General features: G+C 37.2%; 1 protein-coding gene across 1 annotated transcript in view; it reads right to left on the reverse strand.

Annotated features, from left to right (window-relative positions):
- Window positions 1-22,446, reverse strand: part of LOC134748980 (chondroitin sulfate synthase 1) — a 74,265-nt gene that overhangs the window by 4,591 nt on the left and 47,228 nt on the right. Inside the window, exons 2-5 of the mRNA XM_063683852.1 lie at window positions 7,753-7,893; window positions 3,940-4,120; window positions 2,782-2,939; window positions 1,033-1,234 (exon numbers count right to left, since the gene is read on the reverse strand). Coding sequence (XP_063539922.1) covers window positions 1,033-1,234; window positions 2,782-2,939; window positions 3,940-4,120; window positions 7,753-7,893 — 682 coding nt within the window. The remainder of the gene's footprint in view (window positions 1-1,032; window positions 1,235-2,781; window positions 2,940-3,939; window positions 4,121-7,752; window positions 7,894-22,446) is intronic.

Below are 22,446 nucleotides of genomic sequence, written 5' to 3' on the forward strand. Positions count from 1 at the left end.
ACCGCATCCGTCCTTATTCCTCATTCTACCATTTTCCTCAAATACGTCATATTCCATAAACCTCACATTAAATATCATATTTTAACTTTTCTTTCTTATGAACTCAACTATTTGGGGTATTCATTCGAGATTTGGTATACGAATTCCATGCCAAATTTAAGACGACCGACCATCACTTTTCTATCGCTATGGCAACAGTCACTCATCGTAATTATGTTGGGAACGAGATGGAGTACCTAAGTGTAACTCGAATGAACAAGTAAATATTACTTACCAGCAGCAAGCCCCCTGACTAAGGGGATAGTTTTTCGTTCCTGATACCTACGGTTCCGTGGTAGGTAAATATAGGATGATATATTTGGTCAGCATCACTGCACCATGTAAGGGATCAAAACTCCAGTCCTGTGTAGCCATATCTTAGAAGCTCATTGAAGTCGATTACGTACTTATCAAGCTGTAGCATTATTATAAAAACATTTCCTACCAGTAAACGACCGCTGTAAATAAGCATGCCTTCTAACTGCAGCGGTTATTTTGCATCCTCGATACCTCAGCAGGTCCAGTATATGATCAGCACCATCATCCTGTACTGGCTGGTTTCGGCCTCGGCAACTGAGCTTGTACTGGCTAGTGAGAGCGATGATCGTGAGCTGTCAGATGGCTGACGTAGCCTATAGGTATTTTTGCAGTAGGTAAATGTACGTCCACACTCACCGCAAGTCAGCACCCCTCCGACAAAATTGTAGTTTATGACCGCAGGTGGTCGGGCCTTTAACTCGTCACGCTTCGCATCGAGATCCACTCGCCTCTGCTCTTCAAAGGCTTACACTATAGTACTCACTGTATGCCTCTACTTCGGCCGATCTTGTGCCTAAGTCTCCCAGTGCGATAGTTCAATGTCACACCTCCGCATGTGACGCTTCAGCACATCTTTGTAGCGCAAAAGTTGTCAGCGCGATGCAGTGATTCCAACCTCATGTACCTAACCGTATTTATAAAAGCTTATAAAAACCATAATTAAACATTTCTTACCAGTAAACGTCTGCTGCAGATAAGCATGTCTCCTAACCGCAGCAGTCATTTTACGTCCTCGATACCTCCGGTACCGGAGCAGCAGGTCCAAAATATGATCAGCACCGTGCAGCGGATCCAATCTCGTGTAGCCGTATAGAAGCTCATTGAAGTCGATTACTCGACCGCGCTGTCTTGATGGCGCGTTAATTATTTCCATTACCTGGAATTAAATAGGAAACATATGATTTTTGATGCAATAGTAAGAAAAGTAGTATCAGTCTACTTTATTTTGATCTTAATTATGGCCTACGGTTCCTAATTTTACTTCCTAAACACAGTTTCTCCGAAAACCCAATCTTTAATTGTTTTTCTTTTACTTTAACTTTTCGACTAAGTAAAAATTGCATAGAGTCGAACCAAGCAAGCAAGTCTGTATTGCATTTACTCAGACAAAGTATGTAAATGTCATCATAAATGTAAATTTTCAATGTAAATATGATATAATGACACCCACACTTTGATCTGTCAAAGTCGGTGCAGAGTTCGTCTAAGGCCTAAGCTACCTCATATTATCTCTGGGCGATACTGCCTGTGCCTTGATGCTCGCAAGTAGGGGATACTTGTGACATATTAAACCTCTATATCACTCGCCTTGTTAATCGCTGTGCTGGTGCTGGCCAGCTGACGAAAAAAAAATTCTTGCGCGGGGAGCGGTCTGTCATAAAGAACAAATGTGAATAATCTACTAAATATGGACGGTATAGAAAGGACGACAATCTCTTATGGCAGAACTATTGCAAAAGTGACCAGCTTTCAGCTGTAAATAATAGTTCCTAGTCTCTCCGGTGGCGCTAGTTAGGCTCTGGGACATGAGTATAACATGAACCATATAAGGCAACAAATAACCCGACCAAATTATGTAGGTTGTTTTTGGTAGTATTTCGGTGTATGGTGGGGCCGCCTAATTACCGTTTTTTGATGGACACTTTTCATACATAGAGATTTGGCTCCTTTATATAGTCTCCATGCTACTAGTTTTCAAAATTTGTTACCTTAAATTTAACTGTCAAGTTAACAAAGAGTCAAAAGTTAATTGGGGACGTAGGACATCCTACGTAGGTACTGTAGGACGCGGGTCGTCAGGAGGTTAAGTTGTCAAGAAATAATTTTAACTGTTCCTGTTTATGTGGCACCGATGTCAAAATATTGCTTTCAGATAATTCAGATAACTTAACAAGCCTACATTTGCGTTGAGGTTGTATTTGCCGAATCGCAGTCACTTGTGCAAGTATCGGACTTTTTCTTACATGTCCAATTCTTAGGGATCAAATCTGGGGAGTAAAGAACTATAGGTAAGCTCTCCGACCCACGGCCGCAAGTGGTCTGACGCATGACTAACGTACGCGATTTATTCCTGTTTAATGTTCTTCGAACCCAATTCTATTCTGAATAAAAAGATATACTGTCAAATGAATAAAAAAATATACCTACTACTTACTCCTGGTGCTGCGTTGTGAAAGGGAATGATTTTTAAATACTTGTTTTACGTTTTATGCCAAAGTCGAACTCCGACCAGTCTTACTGTATAGGTACTATTCTTCCTATCCTACAGTTAATTTTTAATACACAAGTTTCGTTACCGTTTTCTATAACTAACTATCCGAAATGTCACAATTCATATGGTCGGTAAGGTCCACAGACTGGCCAATATTCTCTCTGAGGATACTCATAAAAGGTAAAGGATAATGACATAATGAGATAACATACTTCTCGAATAACGTCGTCCAGCGCCTCTTTCAGCGGGGACTCGATCCTTCTCTTCGGGTTTGAGTGCATGGTGGAGTATATCGATTTGCTGATAAAGTCGAACGTCAGTATGTCATTCAGAGTCGTCGGTTGATATCGGCTCATGTCGATGGGGGCACCTGAAAAAAAGGTAAACAAGTTGGAATAAATACTTTCTATACAGATGTGAAGAAGTTAGTATCTAATCATTATTGTGGATCACAAAGTAGAAAAAACGGACAAGTGCGAGTCGGACTCGCCCACCGAGAGTTCCTTGCTTTTTAGTACATATTTTTTGTTACAGCCGGCAACAGAAATACATTAACTGACGTCCCAGCAAAATGTCAAAACAGATATTTGTGTGTCCGTTAATTTTATTGTAAAAGCGATTTAAACCTCATAAGTCCCGATGTCCTTTAATAGGACAAAATCATTTTTTTTTTAACTGTAATGAAATAAAAGAAGGTTGTTTCAGTCCCAAAGCTCAGCTGCCTTCGACTAGAAAATCACCGAGCAACTTCTTTTCCAACGGTCTGAGATAAGTGGTAAAACTAGATACAGATATAGATGTAATGCACAATCCTTTGCCATCGTTCTACAGACAAAAGATTAACTCACCTGATATAGTGTTGTCTCCCGCGTAGTAATTGTCTCCTATCTTGGCAGGGAAGAGAGATACGTCGTCTGGAAGCATGTATAGGTAGTCCACCACTTGCTGTTGCGGTAAGTGCAAGTCCTTCCACATTGCAATGTATCTGTGTAGCTCTACAGACAACTTACCCAATATGGTGTTGTCTCCCGCGTAGTCCTTGTCTCTGATCTTGGCAGGGAAGAGAGACACGTCCCCTGGAAGCATGTAGTCCGCCACTTGCTCTTGCGGTACGTCAGATACGTGCAAATCCTTCCACATTGCAATGTATCTGTGTAGTTCTACAGACAACTCACCAAATATATCTAGTTTTGTCTCCCGCGTAGTCCTTGTCTTCTATCTTAACTGAGATAGAAGACAAGAGTCAGTCGTATCTTGAGAGAGGTACGTCCCCTGGAAGCATGTATAGGTAGTCCACCACTTGCTGTTGCAATACGTGCAAGTTCTTCACAATTGCATTGTATCTGTGTGTAGTTCTACAGACAACTTACCCAATATGGTGTTGTCTCCCGCGTAGTCCTTGTCTCCGATCTTGGCAGGGAAGAGAGACACGTCCCCTGGAAGCATGTAGTCCGCCACTTGCTCTTGCGGTACGTGCAACTCCTTCATGCACATCGCTATATCTCTGTGTAGGTCTACTGATAGCTCACGGGTGTCTTGTATACGGAGGTTCTGAAATAATAAAAGGTATCTATTATTATTGATGACAAAACAGAGGTTTTATTTAACAGAGGTCATTATGATCTACGCAAATTATTATATGATTAAATTTCAAATAGATTTTTAGTGACAACAAATAATAAAAGCAACTTAGGTTATAATTTATGCCGCTTAGTGTTATTTTTCTACGTGTCTACGTGTAAACTACTCATAACAGAGCCATGAAGGTTCGCAGAAAATTACACTTTGAAGTTTCACAGAATAGAAGAGACACATATTTGCTTATTTTAAAACTAAAGGTTTACAAATTGGAATTCTTTAGGAGCGTCCCATGTATCTATCTGGACTCTGTTGACAAGACGTTACATGTTCAGATGTTAAAGGAAACCCTGTTTATGTGCTAGTAAATTCAGATATATTTGAAGCAAAGAATTCCGAAACTCATTACATTTGGTATTAAGACAGAGAACGCACGTGTGTTTAGACTTGGTACAAGCGGTGTATAGTGCTAAACTACAAACGTCTTTGATGTTTTACGATCATTACATGGCTGTTACATGGTCAGTTATTTTTAGTTAGTCTTGATCTTAATCACCATGCAGTTTATTAGGCCTTTGCCCTTCGTAGAATATGTTCACGTACGGCCTATGGATACCAAAACTAGTAATAATCAAAAATAGCGAAACTGAAATAGAAATCTGGACCAAAGTCCGGAAAATGACACAGTAAGAAGTCAGTCAAGATAATACATCAAGACTGAAATCGATTTGTATGAAACCGATAGTTAGTTGTCCTATTGACTGCAATTCGAGTCTATTCTATCATATTATCTAGTCTAGTTCTAGTCTATTGACACCCTAATTATTGACTAGTACCAAAAAAAACCGGCCAAGTGCGAGTCGGACTCGCGTTCCAAGGGTTCCGTATATTACACAATTTAAACAATGTATTTTTTATGTAAACGTGAGTGAATCAAAAACTAAGTAATTAAGTCCGACTCACGCTTGACTGCAATATCTAATAGGTTTTCCTGTAATCTATAGGTAAAGATCTATTTTATTTATTTTTTTCAAAATTTTAGACCCAGTAGTTTCGGAGATAAAGGGGGGAATGGTCATATTTTGCCTATTTTCCTGAATAACTTCTAAATTGTTTATCCTACAATTATAAAAAAAATATATTTGAGATTCTCACAGCTGAGCTCTTTCATTTGATATATAACATGATATAGTTTGAAAAACTTTATTTTTTAATTTTCTCATTTACCCCCCAAAAGTGGCCCCCATGTTTAAAATTCATTTGTTTGGGTTACATGTCAGTCTTTGGGTCACAAACTTACATATGTATACCAAATTTCAACTTAATTGGTCCAGTAACTTCGGAGAAAATAGGCTGTGACAGACGGACAGACAGACAGACAGACAGACGCACGAGTGATCCTATAAGGGTTCCGTTTTTTTTCCTTTTGAGGTACAGAACCCTAAAAAACGATGAGAGATCAACCATTAGCGCCTACCTAAGTAAACTTACTAATCAATCTTGTCACTCGGGCAATGTGTGTCACTCGGACAGTGACCATAAAGGTTATAAGTCTTTTCAACTCGAGGATATGATATTATTTATTATTATTTATTTATTCAAGAGATAATTCCAGGCCGTTGAACTAATTAAAATTATCATATCGCAGTCGAAGAAGCTTGGATTGTCTGTTCGTGAGCAATGGGCATTAAAAATAATAATGGCATTGTTCTAGGCCATTAGCTATACCGACCAAGAAATATTGCAAATAAATGAGAGTGAAGCGATAGCGGATTTCAATGAATAATAAATACCTATACCTAACTACGTTGTAATTAAAACTAACGCATAGAGTAAAGAACGAAAAACCACTCTCTTTTTTGGGCAGTCGTGTAAAAAGGAAGTCGTCGGCCGTACCTATACACGAAATTGATTAGAACGCACTGCGATTAATTTCTTGCGGTTTCAGTCTTTTAAGTGCGTGCGCTTATGAAGCATGCCGTACGTTACACTTTTTGCGGTTCTGAAATCGCAAAAAAATTATCGCAGGTGCGTTCTCAGCCTTACCTCTGAAAAAAAACTTCATTTCGATCTCTGGTTGGACAAACACTTGTGTAAAAAGTACGTAGTACGTACGTATTTAAATAGGTTTATTTAAATAATGTTTGCCTCAGTGACGTCAGTCGCACGCGCCTGTCTAGCTCTCAGAAATAAATTTGTTGCGAAAACAACTCGTGTGCAAAGGAAGTGTTGCTGTTGCCTACTTAGTCATTCATTTGTTATAATTGTTAGACGCCTCAACTAAGTAAATAAAGAGTATTAGTAGTTTTGTGAGGAATAGCGAAGGTGCACACGGGACTAGGTGGAAAAATATAGCATGATCATGCAAAAACAACTATTGCAAATAGTTACAGCTTTAACGAATTTAGCACAAATAATAAGAATTTTTGTCTAGATCTAGGTACGTTGAGAAAATCGTGATCAAAGGCCAATGCAAGAAATACTAAAATTTAAGAAGGTGTAAGAAAATAACGTCCACTTTTGTTTGTTTTTCAGGCGATACCCTATTTCATCATTTTGTCAAATGAGATGAGAGTTAAATAATAATAACCAGCTATAAAGCGAGGGTTCAACATTTCTATTCAGCGTTAAAACAACCCTTACGCAAAATAAAAACCTAGACAGTGAATTACAAACAATCAATAAGCTCAAACTAGGAACTAGAAATGTCTATATAGATATGTCATATTTCTAAAAGTTCATTGCCACTTGTAAAGGTCTGCCACGTGTCAAAGTATTTGCAAGGATTGAAATTTAAAACAAGGTTTACATTACGAAACTACCTGTTGTGTTGTCGTTTGAGTAACGACTGACGAGACTCAGCATAGTTGTCTGATTACTTAGTTTGAAGTTTTGCTTTGTATGAAAGTTTTTGTTGTCATGAAAACATTGGTGTTTCTGCATTAAACGGAATCTTTTTGGACGCATGGCAATGGTACTTTCTCAGTTTCATGTTTCTGTTTCGTTGTATACCCGGTCTTACCATAGAGAAAGCCAATTGTTCTGCAGAAAGTGAGTGTAGGTGTTAAGTGTGTAAGCAATCAAGCAGTATTAGCTAATAAAGTGTCTGTTTTATTACTGAGGAGGAATCACATACTATGAACTGCAGTATATTGTATCTTTACGACTCTTTTTGACAGACATGAATTGAATTCTAGCTTAGTCCAAACCTAAGCTAGGGTTTAAATAAAAAATCTAAATGTTAATTAAGGTTACAAATTGAATTCCTAAATTCTACCCAAATGTGTTAATTTTTTTATTTAATCCCAGACACTATGACAGATTAATCGGATTCACTTCAGCCTAGCTAAACGGCATTTAATCGTTATTCAACGGAGCATCGCGTCGCCGACTTTAATCACCTGGCACCTGCCAAGTATTTAAAAGTAGCATGATAGGAGCAAATTTTATTTAGTGGTATGCAGCTTGTGCATGGGTCTTCACGAGGTGCAGCGCCACTTTAAACTAGTTCAAACGCCAGGCATATGTACCGACACTACCGACTGCTGTGGTGCAAGACCTTTTAACAAGCTAGGACTCTTGACAGCTGAAATCGAGCTCGGTACCTTAAAGTAAGTATGCAGCCTGTACATGTGGCGGTGGTCCTTCACGGGATGCAACGTGATGGCTCGGTGCACTTCGCGCCGCTTCAGACGCCCGGTGTACGCTGCTGCGCCGCTGCCGTTGTGGTGTAGGATCGTTTGCATCTGAAAACGAAAGAGGATTATATGCTTTTAGCACTTGCGAATTTTTAAAATAAATTATGCTATATTCCTTTAACGTTTTATAGTTCTCAGCTGAGTTTAGTTAATCATCAACCCATCAATTGTGATTGATGCAACCGGGCGGCCCGGGTCTAAGGTCTAATCTACGCTCCGTAAGGAGGACAATAATAAAATTATGTGGCCATCTGTTGTGTCAGACTGTAGATAAGTATGTTATAGAAAAAGTAAATTAAATCGTTTCATGTTACTAGAAATTGATAACGGTATAGTAAAAAATTGATTATTCATCAACAATTGTACGCATTCTCATTTATATGTATTGACTTAAAAGTTATCATTCTAACCACTTTTCGTGAGGATGCGTGCATGCATTATAATGGAGTCCCCGGTACGTCAAGAAAGTTATCACGAAAGTCGAAGTCACTATTCACTGGTTCTTCTGAAAACACAACTCGCCCGCGCCACAGAATAAATAATAGTACTACGTAGAGAAGGCTCACTGTATAACAAAACCACTGCAAATGGGCTTAAACGTTGCCGAATGGACATATTATATATACTTATGTGTAGTCAGCATTTTTGTCATTGTTCCTGCAACCAGCTGCGATGCAGTGTTTACTTGCTTTAGACATATTTGTATGCGACACCAGATCTGGTGACGGCAGCGCGACGCGGAGTGACACACGCCTGCCCGCGCGCAATAGCAATGACAATACACGACCAGTAAACATGCCTACTCAAACAAATCTAATTGAGCACACAATGCAACCAAAATCATCGCGCGCTCGAGATGTATGTGACACTATACGAGCCAGGGACGTTTTTACATGGCGGTTTATCGTTATGCACACACAGATTATCTCATACGTGACGCTATTTGGCATGACCGTGGTCTGAATGTCAATTTTGTTTGAATTTACAATTATACTGAGCGTAAAATTAAACGTCAGTATTTATCGGAAACTTCACACTACCCGCTTTGCATTACTCTAAAGTTATAGAGGTACTACATTATTGTATTTATTCCATATTACTTACTAACCGGTCGTTGTGGAGATCCCTGGGGGAGGCCTATGTCCAGCAGTGGACGCCTTTCGGCTAATGTGATAACTGATAACTCAGACAATGTAATACTTATAGCACAGAAAACAGTGCTAATTATAGCAGCTACAACAACCTCAAAGCCGACTATATCTACATATAATAGTAAGAAAACTCAAACATCTTTACTTGGCACCCTGGGTATCGAGTAAGCTACATAGGTACTTTGTATTTAAATGAGAAGCGACATTGCATTAATAACTGCCATATTAATAAAATGTAAATAAATAAGTAGGTAGGTACTTAATACTACTCGGTGCTATATCAGGCACAATCAGTGTTTACAAGTTTTTACTTAACTATGTATGTTCATTGTAAGGGTACCAAATCTTTCAATTTAAATTTGAAGAACAAGACGTTGAAAATTTGCATACATTTGTAAGTTGGGTGACATTGCAATGACCACCGAGCTGATCTTATGATGGAGACTGCAGGTGGCCATAGGAACTCGGTGAGTCGGTGATAACACAACACAATCTAATTGTGTTTGGGTTTATTTAGCATTGTACCTATGTTATACTCATTATTAGTTGCCTGTTGAAAGGAAAGCACATTCAGCAATAAAAACTTGAGTATCAAAATGAATGAATGAATGAATTTTTTGACAAATAAATTTATTATTTGCAACTGCATTTTGTCCATCAGTTTTGGAATATTTTGTTGCTACGAAGCGTTTGAGCAAATAGTTACACACTAATTCTACAAAAGTGTCGGCCACCTCTTAATGACTGTGGTAATTATAGTATGAACCTTCTCAAATGATTTTTAGCGGTCGGCCATTGTGTCTGAGCGCGTGGCCATTGTGCCACAGACACAAATGACACAATGGCCGACCGCTCGCACAAAAAAACAATGGCTTTTGTTTAACAGATTAGGGTCTTAGGCGTAAAATTAATTTGAGAAGGTTCATACTATAACAAGGGTGTTGTGGTGGTGATATGGTAGGGTTAAAAAATCCGCGGCTAGAAATAATTATTGAACTTTTATCTGTATCTATCAGAAGTACATTTGGAATTTGGGATCACGGTAAAGTTATTGTATCGAATAATGAACGTAACGTTGCTGCATTACCAAGATAATAGGTAATCATATGATATGACGTATGGAAGTAGTTCTAGACACTTATCAAACCCGAAACGGAGATTATAGTGATAAGATAAGAACAATCGCGAAGTGGCGCCGATGACTGTGTTAGCTCTCTATAAAGTGGTTCCGATCTTCCGATTTATGTTTTCTGCAGTGCACTTGCAACCAACACTAGAGACAAGTTTACTTTGGTAGGTCTACCAAAGTAAATTAAACACCTAATCTATTAGTTACTTTCAAGATCTTTTAAATCAATTTGAGTATTATTTGTAACGCACTTATAAATAAATGGCATAAATTAATCTGACCAGCGAGCTGATACCCTGAACATTGAGGTTATCTATGTCGCGATATGGGTTATACGTTAATTAATTGGATATTAATGAAAATAATATTAATATCGTATATTATATATTTCGATAAAACATTGTAGGCAGTTGTACAGTCGCCATCAGATATATCGGAGCGGCCGAGGCGCTCACAAATATCTGAACACGCCTCTATTGTCAGGGCGCTAGAGTGCGTGTTCAGATATTTTTGAGCACCTCGGCCGCTCCGATGTATCTGATGGCGACTGTATTTTACAGTAGCGTAGGTGAATTATTTCTGTGTATAGTGTATACCAATGAGTAGGCTAACGGGTTTTAGTGTCTTAGTTAGGTACTATTTTAATTGTTTTAGTTACACCGGAAGTTGTGTTCGACCGAAAATTATTCGGCGTCGGCGTCTAAACTGTTACAAACGCGACAGCAACTGTCTGTTTGTTATGTGAAAACGCTCTTATCCAGCTTATTTACAACTTATAGTTCTCGTGAGAATCCACAGCATCTGACATCTGATCTGAGCTCATAGCGAGTTTTATTGGGTAATTAATTACGTAATTTAAACATTACGCTACAGCAAGATCAGATCTCACTTGCAGTTTTACTTGTAAGAAAACGTATGACTCAGAACTTGCATGTTAGTCTTTTTTTCAATCTAGTAAATTATTCATACATAAATCATAAATGTTTCCGATCGCGACTAATTATGGTTTGGTACAAGACGAAATTTAATGGATAGTCAACAATTTTATGATAAGGTACTTATTTTTTAAAAATCAGTTATTTTCTATTCGTGATCAGTTTTATAGTTAGCTTTAGCCATGGTATAATACAATATAGTACAAATATTCCGTTCAACGAATTTAAGTAGGTACCTAATGTTTCAATTTATTTTTTCGTCGCAGGTGTTAAACTTGTCTAAGTAAATAATTTAACTTTTGACTATGTACTTACCTACTTTTTTTATTTAAGAAAAACTTGCAGTCGTTCAGATTTAGGATATATAGAAATATCTACGAGAGCATGTATTTGGACGCTGAAACATCTGGATTTTATCTACTTCCTGGTGTTTATATCTGAATGTAAATCACGGTTAATACTGCACACACTTTTATTAATCGTAGTTACGTATTGATTATTTATAACGCGTAAAACAATCTCTGAAGGAATTCTTTCAGAAATGGTAGTTGTTAAATTATATGTAAGTAGGTAGCATACTAGATAGTGAATTATTGGACAACACGGTCAGGTGATTTTTGTTTTTTTTTTCACGAAATTGGCGGTAATTTAATAAATTAAGAAATTACAAGAATATTTTTATCTGCTTGTGCCGCTAAAATGCTTTTTTTGCAATCTAAGATAGAATGAAATGATACATACTGTCATACAAATCCTAAAATTACGTTATGTTATTTATAATCCGATGACAATGAAGGTATGACTGGCAGTCTTAGCCGGCAGTACATTCATAATAGCATTTTGCCTATATGTGAGCCGTTACCTAGCAACAGAAAGTGAAATGATGACAGCCAATCATCGTAAGAGCATCACAATGATCTGATCTACAAGATAACATTATAGATATGACACACCGTCACTACCCACACGGAACGTTTAACTTTCAACAGCTGATATGATCTTTCGAAAGTGAATTCGTCAGTGACACTAGCACCGGTATGGCTGACTTTAGTATGTTTATAATACCTAATTGTTTCCAATTCAGTATCTTAACTTCATAATAATGAAACTAACTTTTTCTCCGTGTCAAAGAAATACGCCAAATTATTAATTTATTGAATGGTCAAGAAAAGGGATTTTACAACTTATTTTTTACTGATAGTATTTTATTATAAAAATCTGCTGTGATTTTACTGAGCTGACATAGTCATTATTTTTTAATGTCTTATGCCACCGACGCAATATTACCTACCTATGTTTTTTTGTTAGGCTGAAGTTGAAGATCATTGAAAGTACGTAGTACTGAAAGTTACAGTGGGCAATAGAAGCATGCGTTTATTTGATAACCGCACGAGACAATTTTGTACACCTGCATAATGGGTAGAACATAGAGATCTAACGTATATTTATGTATCTACCATCTTTCATGTAACCTATGTTTAACAAAATAAATGAACTGAACTGAACTGAACTGAAGTGAACTGAAGTATCTTGTTGAAAATTATATTTTTGTTCTGTATTTTGTTGCAAGTAAAAGTTACAAAAATATATTTACACGTCACCAAGACACTGAAAATAAGGTCCTATTTTGGGGACATTGGCTTGTAAAGATGTAAACTCGACCGTACCTAAGTAGGAATATTTTAGAAATGCTTATCAAACATCTACCGACATTGTGTGTGGCCATGAAACTTCGTGGTAAAATGTTAAAATACTGTAAGATTTTTATATTGCAGTTAGTCGAGTGCCCGACTTCTTGTCCCATTGTGTGGTAATCGGTCGCCTTAATATGTGGAACAAACGGACGTTAGGATCCCGTGTCTGCCGCGCTAACGCTAACCAACACATTTAAGTATCCGTTAGTACCTTATCTGATTGCAATAAGGATAATAATTGGTAAATGGTGAATCATTGTTGGTGCGGGTCACAAAAAGTGTCGTAAAAATGAGCATATAGCTGTGGAACAATGGTCGCAATTTATTTAGATAAAAAACAAAACAATCGAACCCGCTTACGCACTAAAAATCGTTATATTTAGGTTAGTGATTGAAAAAAAAATATTTCTAATTTAACCAGAAAAGAATTTGATTCTAAGCTTACATACTTATACTCCTTACATACTTATTCATACGTCTCCAGTTTTTAAATTATTTTTTACTCAATTCGGCAAGAGTGTATAGCTAATAATTATATACCTATTAGATTCATACGTCATGTTAGGTAAATACAAAGTGCGGTAGGGCATTTCTGAAGCTAACTGCTAACTGTATGCTACGGTTCAGTAGGTAACAATGAATTTATCAAAGTAGAAGATTGCTATAAACGAAATAAAATAGTACTTATTGTTAGTGTAAGTACTTAATTAAAATATTTTCATAGAAAGTAATTTAATTTGTTCTCAGAAGATTGCTCCCTAATTTTGCAGGATTTATCAGTCAACGTAAAAATCTATACATATCTATCTCAATTTTTTTCCTAGTGTTACGTCGTACACAATAAGTACATACATGTGTAATTTTTCTCCCTCATTTATGATGAAACATGCCTAGAAAATAATAATGAATAAGAATTAAGTATTTGTAAACTGAAATACCTATATTAAAGAAAAAGTGACCAAGCCCTCCAGTAGCCGAGGCCGGAACCTAACCGGCGTTACGTGACATCCTGATAAAAGTGTCCGTCACTTTCAATCCCGCGGTGTTAAAAAGTGACGGTTATTTTATCACGTGAATAAAGCCACCCATAAGACGCTTGCAGAATAAAAATAAACCTATCGTAACTTGACAGGGAAGACCTCATAAATATTATCACTATTATCAGCCCATATCCTCTCTCACAGTGAGACAGTCTTTCTCACGCTAATTACGACGAGTAATTAAATAAAGTGCGTTTGTCTAAAGTACTTTTAATCAAGAAACTTTTTGATAACCGTCTGGGCATGTGAGAGTCAGAATTCGATTCAGCTCGGAAATGGAAAGTGAGTTGTACAAATTGAAAGTAGGTACAGATGTAGTGCATTATTGTTCTCGTTCGTATTTTCTCGGAAACGTTCGTATTTGTCATGCTTCTTCAATCAACCTCAGTACTTTTTGTACCGAGGCTGACTGAAATAGGGAGACACGGTAGTACGTTTCCCTGAAAATACGAAGAAAAATAATTATGTATTTTGTTTCCTGAATGCTTTATTTATTTTACAGCAATGTGATATTCAAATAAAATTAACTTTTATATACGTTGCATAAATTAACGAGACTCGTACAAATATGGTAAGAATTTTGTGGTCATTTTCGAAACATCTGCAAATTGGCCGATGTTTTACAGTCCCAAGCATCTTTTGTCACTCTTTTTTACCATAATTATGCAGATTATTTAAATTGCTTTTGGAAGGCAACTAAATGGATTTAAGTACGGAAAAAGGAAATGAACCTTCAAGATATAATTTTATCGCTGCTTGTAAGTACTAAAAAGAATCAGGTGAGTGGAAACGCATTTTACGATGTTTTATACATAAGCACGTAGCACCCTAATATTATACCCAACCTATATCCAGTAGTGGGAGGACCGGAGGTGGGTACATAATATAGGCGCCTAGAATCTAGATAGCCTTGAAACTAGACCCAATCATGGCTTTCTCGCGTGTCTCGCGTTCCTAACTGGTTCCTCGACCCAGCTTCTCTGCACTACTTTGTACATCTCGTTACCTGGGTTGTTATTGCCATAGCTGATGTGCGTGATCATAGACGAACCAGAATAATCCCTTCCTGGAAGCTATAAACAATTAATCATCCGTTGAAACAGTCTTTTGCGCCAAAACAGATTTTTGTGAAAAGATCCAATAATTTGTAGTTTTGTGATTAGGTATCGTGATCACATTTCCTGTCAATGGTATTTACATGGATACCAAAACGAACTTAGTGGTCCGGTTAGCATGGTGATGGCCAAAGTGGTCAAATATATTTCGGAACACATCCTTAATTCAAAGTAACAAAGGGCCGGCCTGAAACTGTGACGTTACGATATAATTGGACCGTCACTCTTTTTGAAGCTGTCGTATGTCCGAAAATAAATAGCATGTAATACAATACCATTACATCTACAGTCGACGACAATAGTACATTATTGTCGAGGCTCGGAAGTAGCAACTTGCTGGCTGAGGATTTGTTTTAAACGGACGACCTTGGGAGTCCGTTTAATTGAATCCGAAGCCAGCAAGTAGCCTTCCAGCCGAGTCATATATAGTGCTTTTCTCAAAAATGGCGCAATAAATGCAAATATAATAGAAATATTTTACAGAAGCAACATTGTTATGTATATATTTTCACAGAAAAAAGTAAAAAGATTTGCTTTGCCGCCGTTTTATTTTTTTAATTAAAAATGGAAGTGTATTTTTCTGCTGAAAATACGCCAACCTATTTGAGACACCTAAATAGTCGCGGTACCAACATTATAATAATAAGTACTGATCATCTGTTTGGCTGTTTAATGGACCTATGCCTTCATTTGATATGGCCACTTCAACTTTTAAAAAGTTTGGAACTCGACAAATAATGGAATTTGTATGCAACATTGCAGTCCCGAAATCGAGACTGCAATGTTTTTAACTTTTTAATTTTTTGACTGACCATAAACTACGCACTTCGCGACCTACTTTTTAACCGGCAACGTCGACTTTGCCGTCCATTTTTGAGAAAAGATATGTTTACATATTACGCCTTATTGCATAGAAGGAAGGTGCAACAATTTTAATTAAAATTAAGGAAACTTTAATGAGTCTTGGTGTGGAACTCTGAACGTTATTTTGTGCTCTACATTCAAAAGTGGTAGGTATATTAAGTTTGTTTACAGTCATAATCATAACAACAAAATGGGATTTGTCACGAAATTTATGGTCCATCAACTTTCCGCTGATCTTGTCGTGAGTGAAGACAAAAGACGCTCGTCATCTTTGGTCACTTTAGGCCCACTTTTAGCCGATTATGGAGAAAGCACGGAACACTTCAAACACAGGCGTTTTGGTACAGTCGCCATCAGATGTATCGGAGTGGCCAAGGAGCTCACAAATATCTGAACACACCTCTATTGTCAAGGCGTTAGAGTGCGTGTTCAGATATTTTTGAGCCTCGGCCGCTCCGATATATCTTATGGCGACTGTAGAAGTGACGATAGACTTTCGTATTCGTATTTCGTTTCTTGTATTTTACAGTCTATTTTTATTGACAGTACATGACTAGGTCATCCTCACTAGGTTTCCGTCATTCATTTTCATTCGTTAGTTTTGTCCTTAATTTTAGTAATTTGATAGTAGGTAACTTAATTTTATGGAGACCGTTTACGTTTGTTTACAAACAATTTTTCCCTAACATTTCAATTTAGCATAAATAAATGTAATTCTGGCTCTAATAGTTCAGAGTCGTATTTTGCATAGCGAATTTAAACTTCATAATAAAGTACTTATGAAACAAATAAACTGTAAAATAATCAACCGACTCGGTCAATCTTCTCAATAAAGAAACGGTTACTTTAATGAAAGTGCACTTGCTTTTTTATAGGCCAACATATTTTCAGTCATGACCTAAATCTATCTAATTCAGTACCCAGACTTGCGTAGATACGAGTCCCATCTTTAAATTTCATTATTCACCGGTCATTCACTTGTTTTAATTTAGGTAGGTATTTAAATGATAGAGGATTGCTTTTATTTAAATTAAGAATGGAAAAAATTACTTCAATATCAGCAGTTTCAAATACATACCTACCATAATCACTCGCTTGCCCTTTTTCCATTCACTTGGAGTCGGCAGAGATGTATTTTTTTTCCACACCTCTCTGTTGTTCGTCATCTCATTATTCACCTGCTTTATTACTCTTTACCTTACCCTCATCTCCTTACTTTCTTGTCGCTCACACAGTCCATCCACATTTCCTAGGTTTCCCTTTCGCAGCACATAATGAAATTTGGAATACCCATAATCTCTAGTACAAAAGTCGAGTTTTAAGGATTACACATCAAGGATTAATTTGGTTACGTCAGCTTTTCAATTAACTGATTATTCTAATTAGCGTCCATTTTGTTTATGTTATCAGTATTTACTAAATATCATGATGAGTCCCGGAATTCATGTTACTAAATGTCATGATAAGTCCCGAAATTCATGTTTAAGGGGTTAAAATGCTGGTATGTTTCCACTGTAGTACATATTCTATTGATTATCACATTCAGATTAAACGTCCACAGAGAACCATTATGATATTAGGTAGGTAATATAGACTTGAAAATTAATATACACGGTGTTACTTGAGCCACTGAAAACCTGAGACACCCCAACAGATTTTTTTTATTTTAAACTCATCTTGAGTATTTATTCTTTAATCCGATAAACATTTAAAAAAATATTCGTTGCAATTCTATTCGACTGGTAATTCTTCACAAGATACTTCATCGTTTGAGTGACATCAAACAATTGCTAGTTACCATCGTAAACACTGTTAACTGACCATTTGCATACTTTACTGCAACGAGATAAGGTTTACCAATGGACAGTTAAGGGTGTTGCTCATTGACAAATAACGTGTCAAATGCTAGTTATTGATGTTGTTGCATTACAAACTTGTAGACTGAGCATGTAGAAATAATAAAATATTATAAAAAAATTACCCCTATTAAAATATAGCGCAATCGATTCTCCTATCGATTCTGAACAAACTGTTTTTAGGATTTCAGTGGGTCATGAAACACCCTGTATACTTAATGCATAGGTAGGTATTACTGACAAGTAAATATAAATATTATAAGGTATAATTACGAGAAAATAGCTATGGTGCTTTATTACCAATACCATCACAAATTAAAAATACTTTTCAAAAATTAGCAGTATAGCAGTGCCCTCTGGTGAATTACGCTCTATCCTAGAACTCCATCGCTGATGAAATTAGTTTGTGCACAAACATACAAGCAACTTTTGCCCTACATAAAAAAAAACAAGAAAACGTAAGAAGAAAAACGAAGGTAAACGGAAAAAGAAAAAAACGGCGGGTAAAGAATGAAAACGTTAACGGAACTTTGTTTGGTGAAAACCACAGTTGTTTTCTATATGGCTTCATCAAACGTTGCAACATATATATGCGCTAAATAATTGCCGGCTTAGTAGGAGCCACAAATTAAAACGCTCGGTCAAATGCCGCAATGTATCGCAAATCGCATGCGATTATCAGTGACAATTGTAGAAGCCAATAATATCCGTCGACGATCCCAAACTCACAAGCGGTATTGAACCTTTAAGTCTAAGGAGAGACTTCGCCTCCTTATGCGTGTTCTACCGCTTGTACAATGGGCTGTGCTCTGAAGAATTGTTTGACATGATGCCAACGGCCGCTTTCTATCACCGCACCGCTCGCCATCGGCAGGGTGTTCATCCTCATACCCTAGCACCTAAATGGTCGCGTACTGTGCGATTTAAGAGGAATTTCCTCCCGCGTACGCTTCGGCTGTGGAATGAGCTCCCTGCCGAGATTTTCCCGAGGGGCTACAGTATGGGGTTCTTCAAAAAAGGAGTGTACAGGTTTTTAAAGGGTCGGCAACGCGCGTGTAATATCTCCGGTAATGCAGGCGTCCATAGGCTACGGTAACTGCTTACCATCAGGCGGGCCGTATGCTTGATTGCCACCGACGTGGTATAAAAAAATTAATAATATCAAAGTTATTTCCAAACATGTCAACAATTCTGTGTCGAGTACCGGCAGATCGCAATCATACAAGACAGAGGAAGCACTTACTTGCCCCCAGCCGTTTAACAACTTGGTCATCTCTGGACCATTACTTTAGGAATACCTATGTCGCGAAAAGAGCAAGTGAACATTCAGGAAAATTGAAGGATAACTATTATGCTGGAATGTTTGTTTCATTGCCTATCATTGTCCCATTACGTGCCAGGTTGTTTACCTGATACATTGGCAAATTGGCACCTAAATGAATGCACAGAGTCATATCAGCTCTAGAGGAATATCCATGTGCATGTGAGGTTCTAAAATCATTACATTAGGTATAATTATGATTTTTCAAGGAATAGACAGAGTTTAAAAAGGCCTGCAACGCGCACTTGAACATGTAGGCGCTATTGCCGTATATAAAGCGCATACAAGCACTCAGATGTATATGGTTATCTCTGCCACCGTTAAAGAAGGAAATGTGCTGAAAAAGGACACGCAGTGATTACACTGTCGCGAACAATATCTCACATCCCAATCATCAGGAGGAAGCACCCACTTGCCCCCCTAACATCTTGCGGTGTATAATCTCGCACGCAACTTCAGACACCCAATTTACTTGTTTCCTCCTCTCTAGAACGTGGGTGTTTACGAGGTGTAAATGCTATTTTAGGCTTCAGTACTAATGGCAGCAAAAACTAACCGTTGGTAGTGCTTATCTCGTGGCCATATGGTTTTCGAGTGGTCGACGGCGACATATCAAAGAACAGATAGCTGACCGTGGTCGTTGCGTTGGTGGCGTATATAAGAAGCGCATCAGGTAAGTCGAGTTCAAGGACGAAGTATGGGTATATACCTATATATATATACCTATTTACTTTGTTCTTTCAGGTGTTTAAGAGAAAGGAAATAGATCAATTATAAATGTAGCATCTGGCTCACACGTTGCAAGTGTTATAGAGAGCGCGCAAGATGCACGTGTGAGTGATGTCAAAATGGTATCAATTAACGTCAAGTTCGATTCGGCCTCGTTGCGGTTGCGTTCTAAATCCTAGCAAGTACCATTTAAGATTACATCGGATAAGAACTAAGAAGAACATAGTTTATTTTGCTCGGGGCAACATGAAAACTATGATTATTCCATAAACTGCTTTTCTCGTCCCAGTATTCGTCTTACCCCGTCTCACATATACCAATAATTTTAACTATAAAATTCCCGTGAGACTCAAACATATTAGATTATTTTTAACCGGGCACTCACGTCGACATGCCGAGCTATTCGACTTAATAATACGTGAGTGACCCGGTTTAAAATAATCTAATATACCAATAATTACTTTTCGGTAGCATTATAGGCGCTAAAATAGGTACCTATAGAGCATGTCAACACTACAATAAATACGTTTCGCTATTAGTTACCTAATCCGACATAAGTAATCAGTTTTTTCAAGGAAATAATCAATTAACATAGATTATCCTGTCATCGTCCATTACAAAAAGTATATACTTAATAGTCATAAATATTAACCCTAAAGCAATTATCAAATACCTACACAGATGCAGAGATATAATTCCTTTATCTATAAATAATCTGGTTGAATTTAGGTAAGCTTAATAAATGCATCGATAACATGTCAAGAAAACACTAACCTTGAAAGGTTATCTCAGTTCGACTTCCTATCTACCAAGAAACGATAATTAATTGATTTATCTAATTAGTCTGGTTGTCGGGCCTTTGATGATTGGTGAATATAGGTATTATGATAGCATAGCAAATCAAACATGTAAATCAAGCATGATCTGAATCACATGGAATCGATGGAAAATAATGTAAAATTATCGAAATTATTAATGTTTTTCCTTGTGATAAAGTTAATCATGTTAGGTATGACAGATTCCTAGATTACTCGGCTGCATTTTTACGATACAAACTGATATTAGTAGGAAAATATTGATTTATTTATATACATATAATATACATATTAGTAGTTTATATGAATGCTACATAATGAAAGGCACTAAAACTCGAGTGTGGGTTTATGAAACCAACGAAGTGAGTTTCATAATAGAATCACACGAGTGTTTTAATGCCTAATTATGTATAGTTACATACACTGCTTCATCTACACACATATTATAAACTTTCTATGGTTTATTCACTAACCTCATATTACAGCCGACATTGGGGCATAGTTGCTCTCTGGCGGAATTCGCGGATATGAGGTGGCGTCTCCGAAATATCTTTATCGCACATTTTACACGAAAATTTTGCCAGTTACATTAAAAACAACAAAACAATTTTTTTTTTACTTGCAAACTAATTAAAAGATAAACTGCACGTCAAATGGCGGCAAAGAAAACTTTTTTCACGCATGTCACGCATCTGTAGTTTTTTTTTTAATTCAGAGACAAACTAGAGTGGGGAATCGTTCGATACCTTGGGCCTGACACTCTTTTATAGAGAAAGATAGTCTTATTGCGATTCCTATAAGAGGAAAGAGAAAATAGTACCATGTCGCTGTGGCCGAAATCGGTCAGGAGAGCATCATCATCATCATCAGGGAGGAGGCGATGGCGAAATACCGAAAGAGTGAAAGAGAAAAAAATCCTATGCTGCCCAAATTTTATATGAATATTCTTTCTCTTAAGCGAGGTTTAGACTAGCAAGAACTTGCATGCAATTTTCATTACATTGCGGTATCTGATAAACATTTTGAATGCAGTTTACCTTTGTAGTCGGCAATGTAACGTAAATACGGTCGCTCGGTGGCGCGTCTATAACTACTTGTATATACTATGTCTATGTTCGATACCAACAGTTCAGTTCAGTTTTAGATTCTTATGGCATCTCTGCCGTGTCAGACGTATCTCTGCTATCTTTAGATAGCAGAGATACGCCTAACCAGTGCAAAATGAAACTAGACACTATGCTTTACATAATACTTAAACAAAATTTCAAAAAATGTCTTTAGTTACTGAGATATTTCATGTTTTAAGATAGACGTTTTCGAATTTTTGGACATTGAGTTATGCGTATCTCTTCTAACTCAAGTTAGAATAATTATGCGTAACTCTTCGCAGTTTTTTTGCGGCAAACTGGATATCTACTATCTCGAGTTATCATAGTTTCGCGTAACCATACTCAGGTAGTACGGCGATAGGCGGCTCGCGGTGAGGCGGGCCGCGGAGGGAGCGGCTCGTCGCTCCTTGCCACGTCTATTTGTTTATTTGTGTCGTTTTCAAGCAAAAGGTACCACATTGTCGCTTATCATAAGGACATTCTGACAGGTTTTTCGTATAAAGATACAAGCAATTTTCGTCCTTATGGTAAGCGACAATGTGGTACCTTCTGATTGAAAACGTCACATTTACATTTCATTACGTACGTAATATTGACCCGGTTAAGTTAGCGTTCCGGTGTTTTTTTATGTTGTTTGTTCAAAATATGATAAATTAGTCTTTAAAATGAGTTCTTTACGAAGTAAAGCCTTGTTACGAATGTGTAGTGATAGAAATGTCGTAGAAAACAAAACAAAGGTTGTGCGACTAATTATCTTAGCTAATCTTACTTTGTAATCATTGCTGAAAACCCTGTGAAAAACTAAACTATTTCGTTTTTTTTTTGAAATCTTAAGATAACCTA

This window comes from Cydia strobilella, chromosome 17, assembly GCF_947568885.1.
Source record: "Cydia strobilella chromosome 17, ilCydStro3.1, whole genome shotgun sequence".
Taxonomy (NCBI): Eukaryota; Metazoa; Arthropoda; class Insecta; order Lepidoptera; family Tortricidae; genus Cydia; species Cydia strobilella.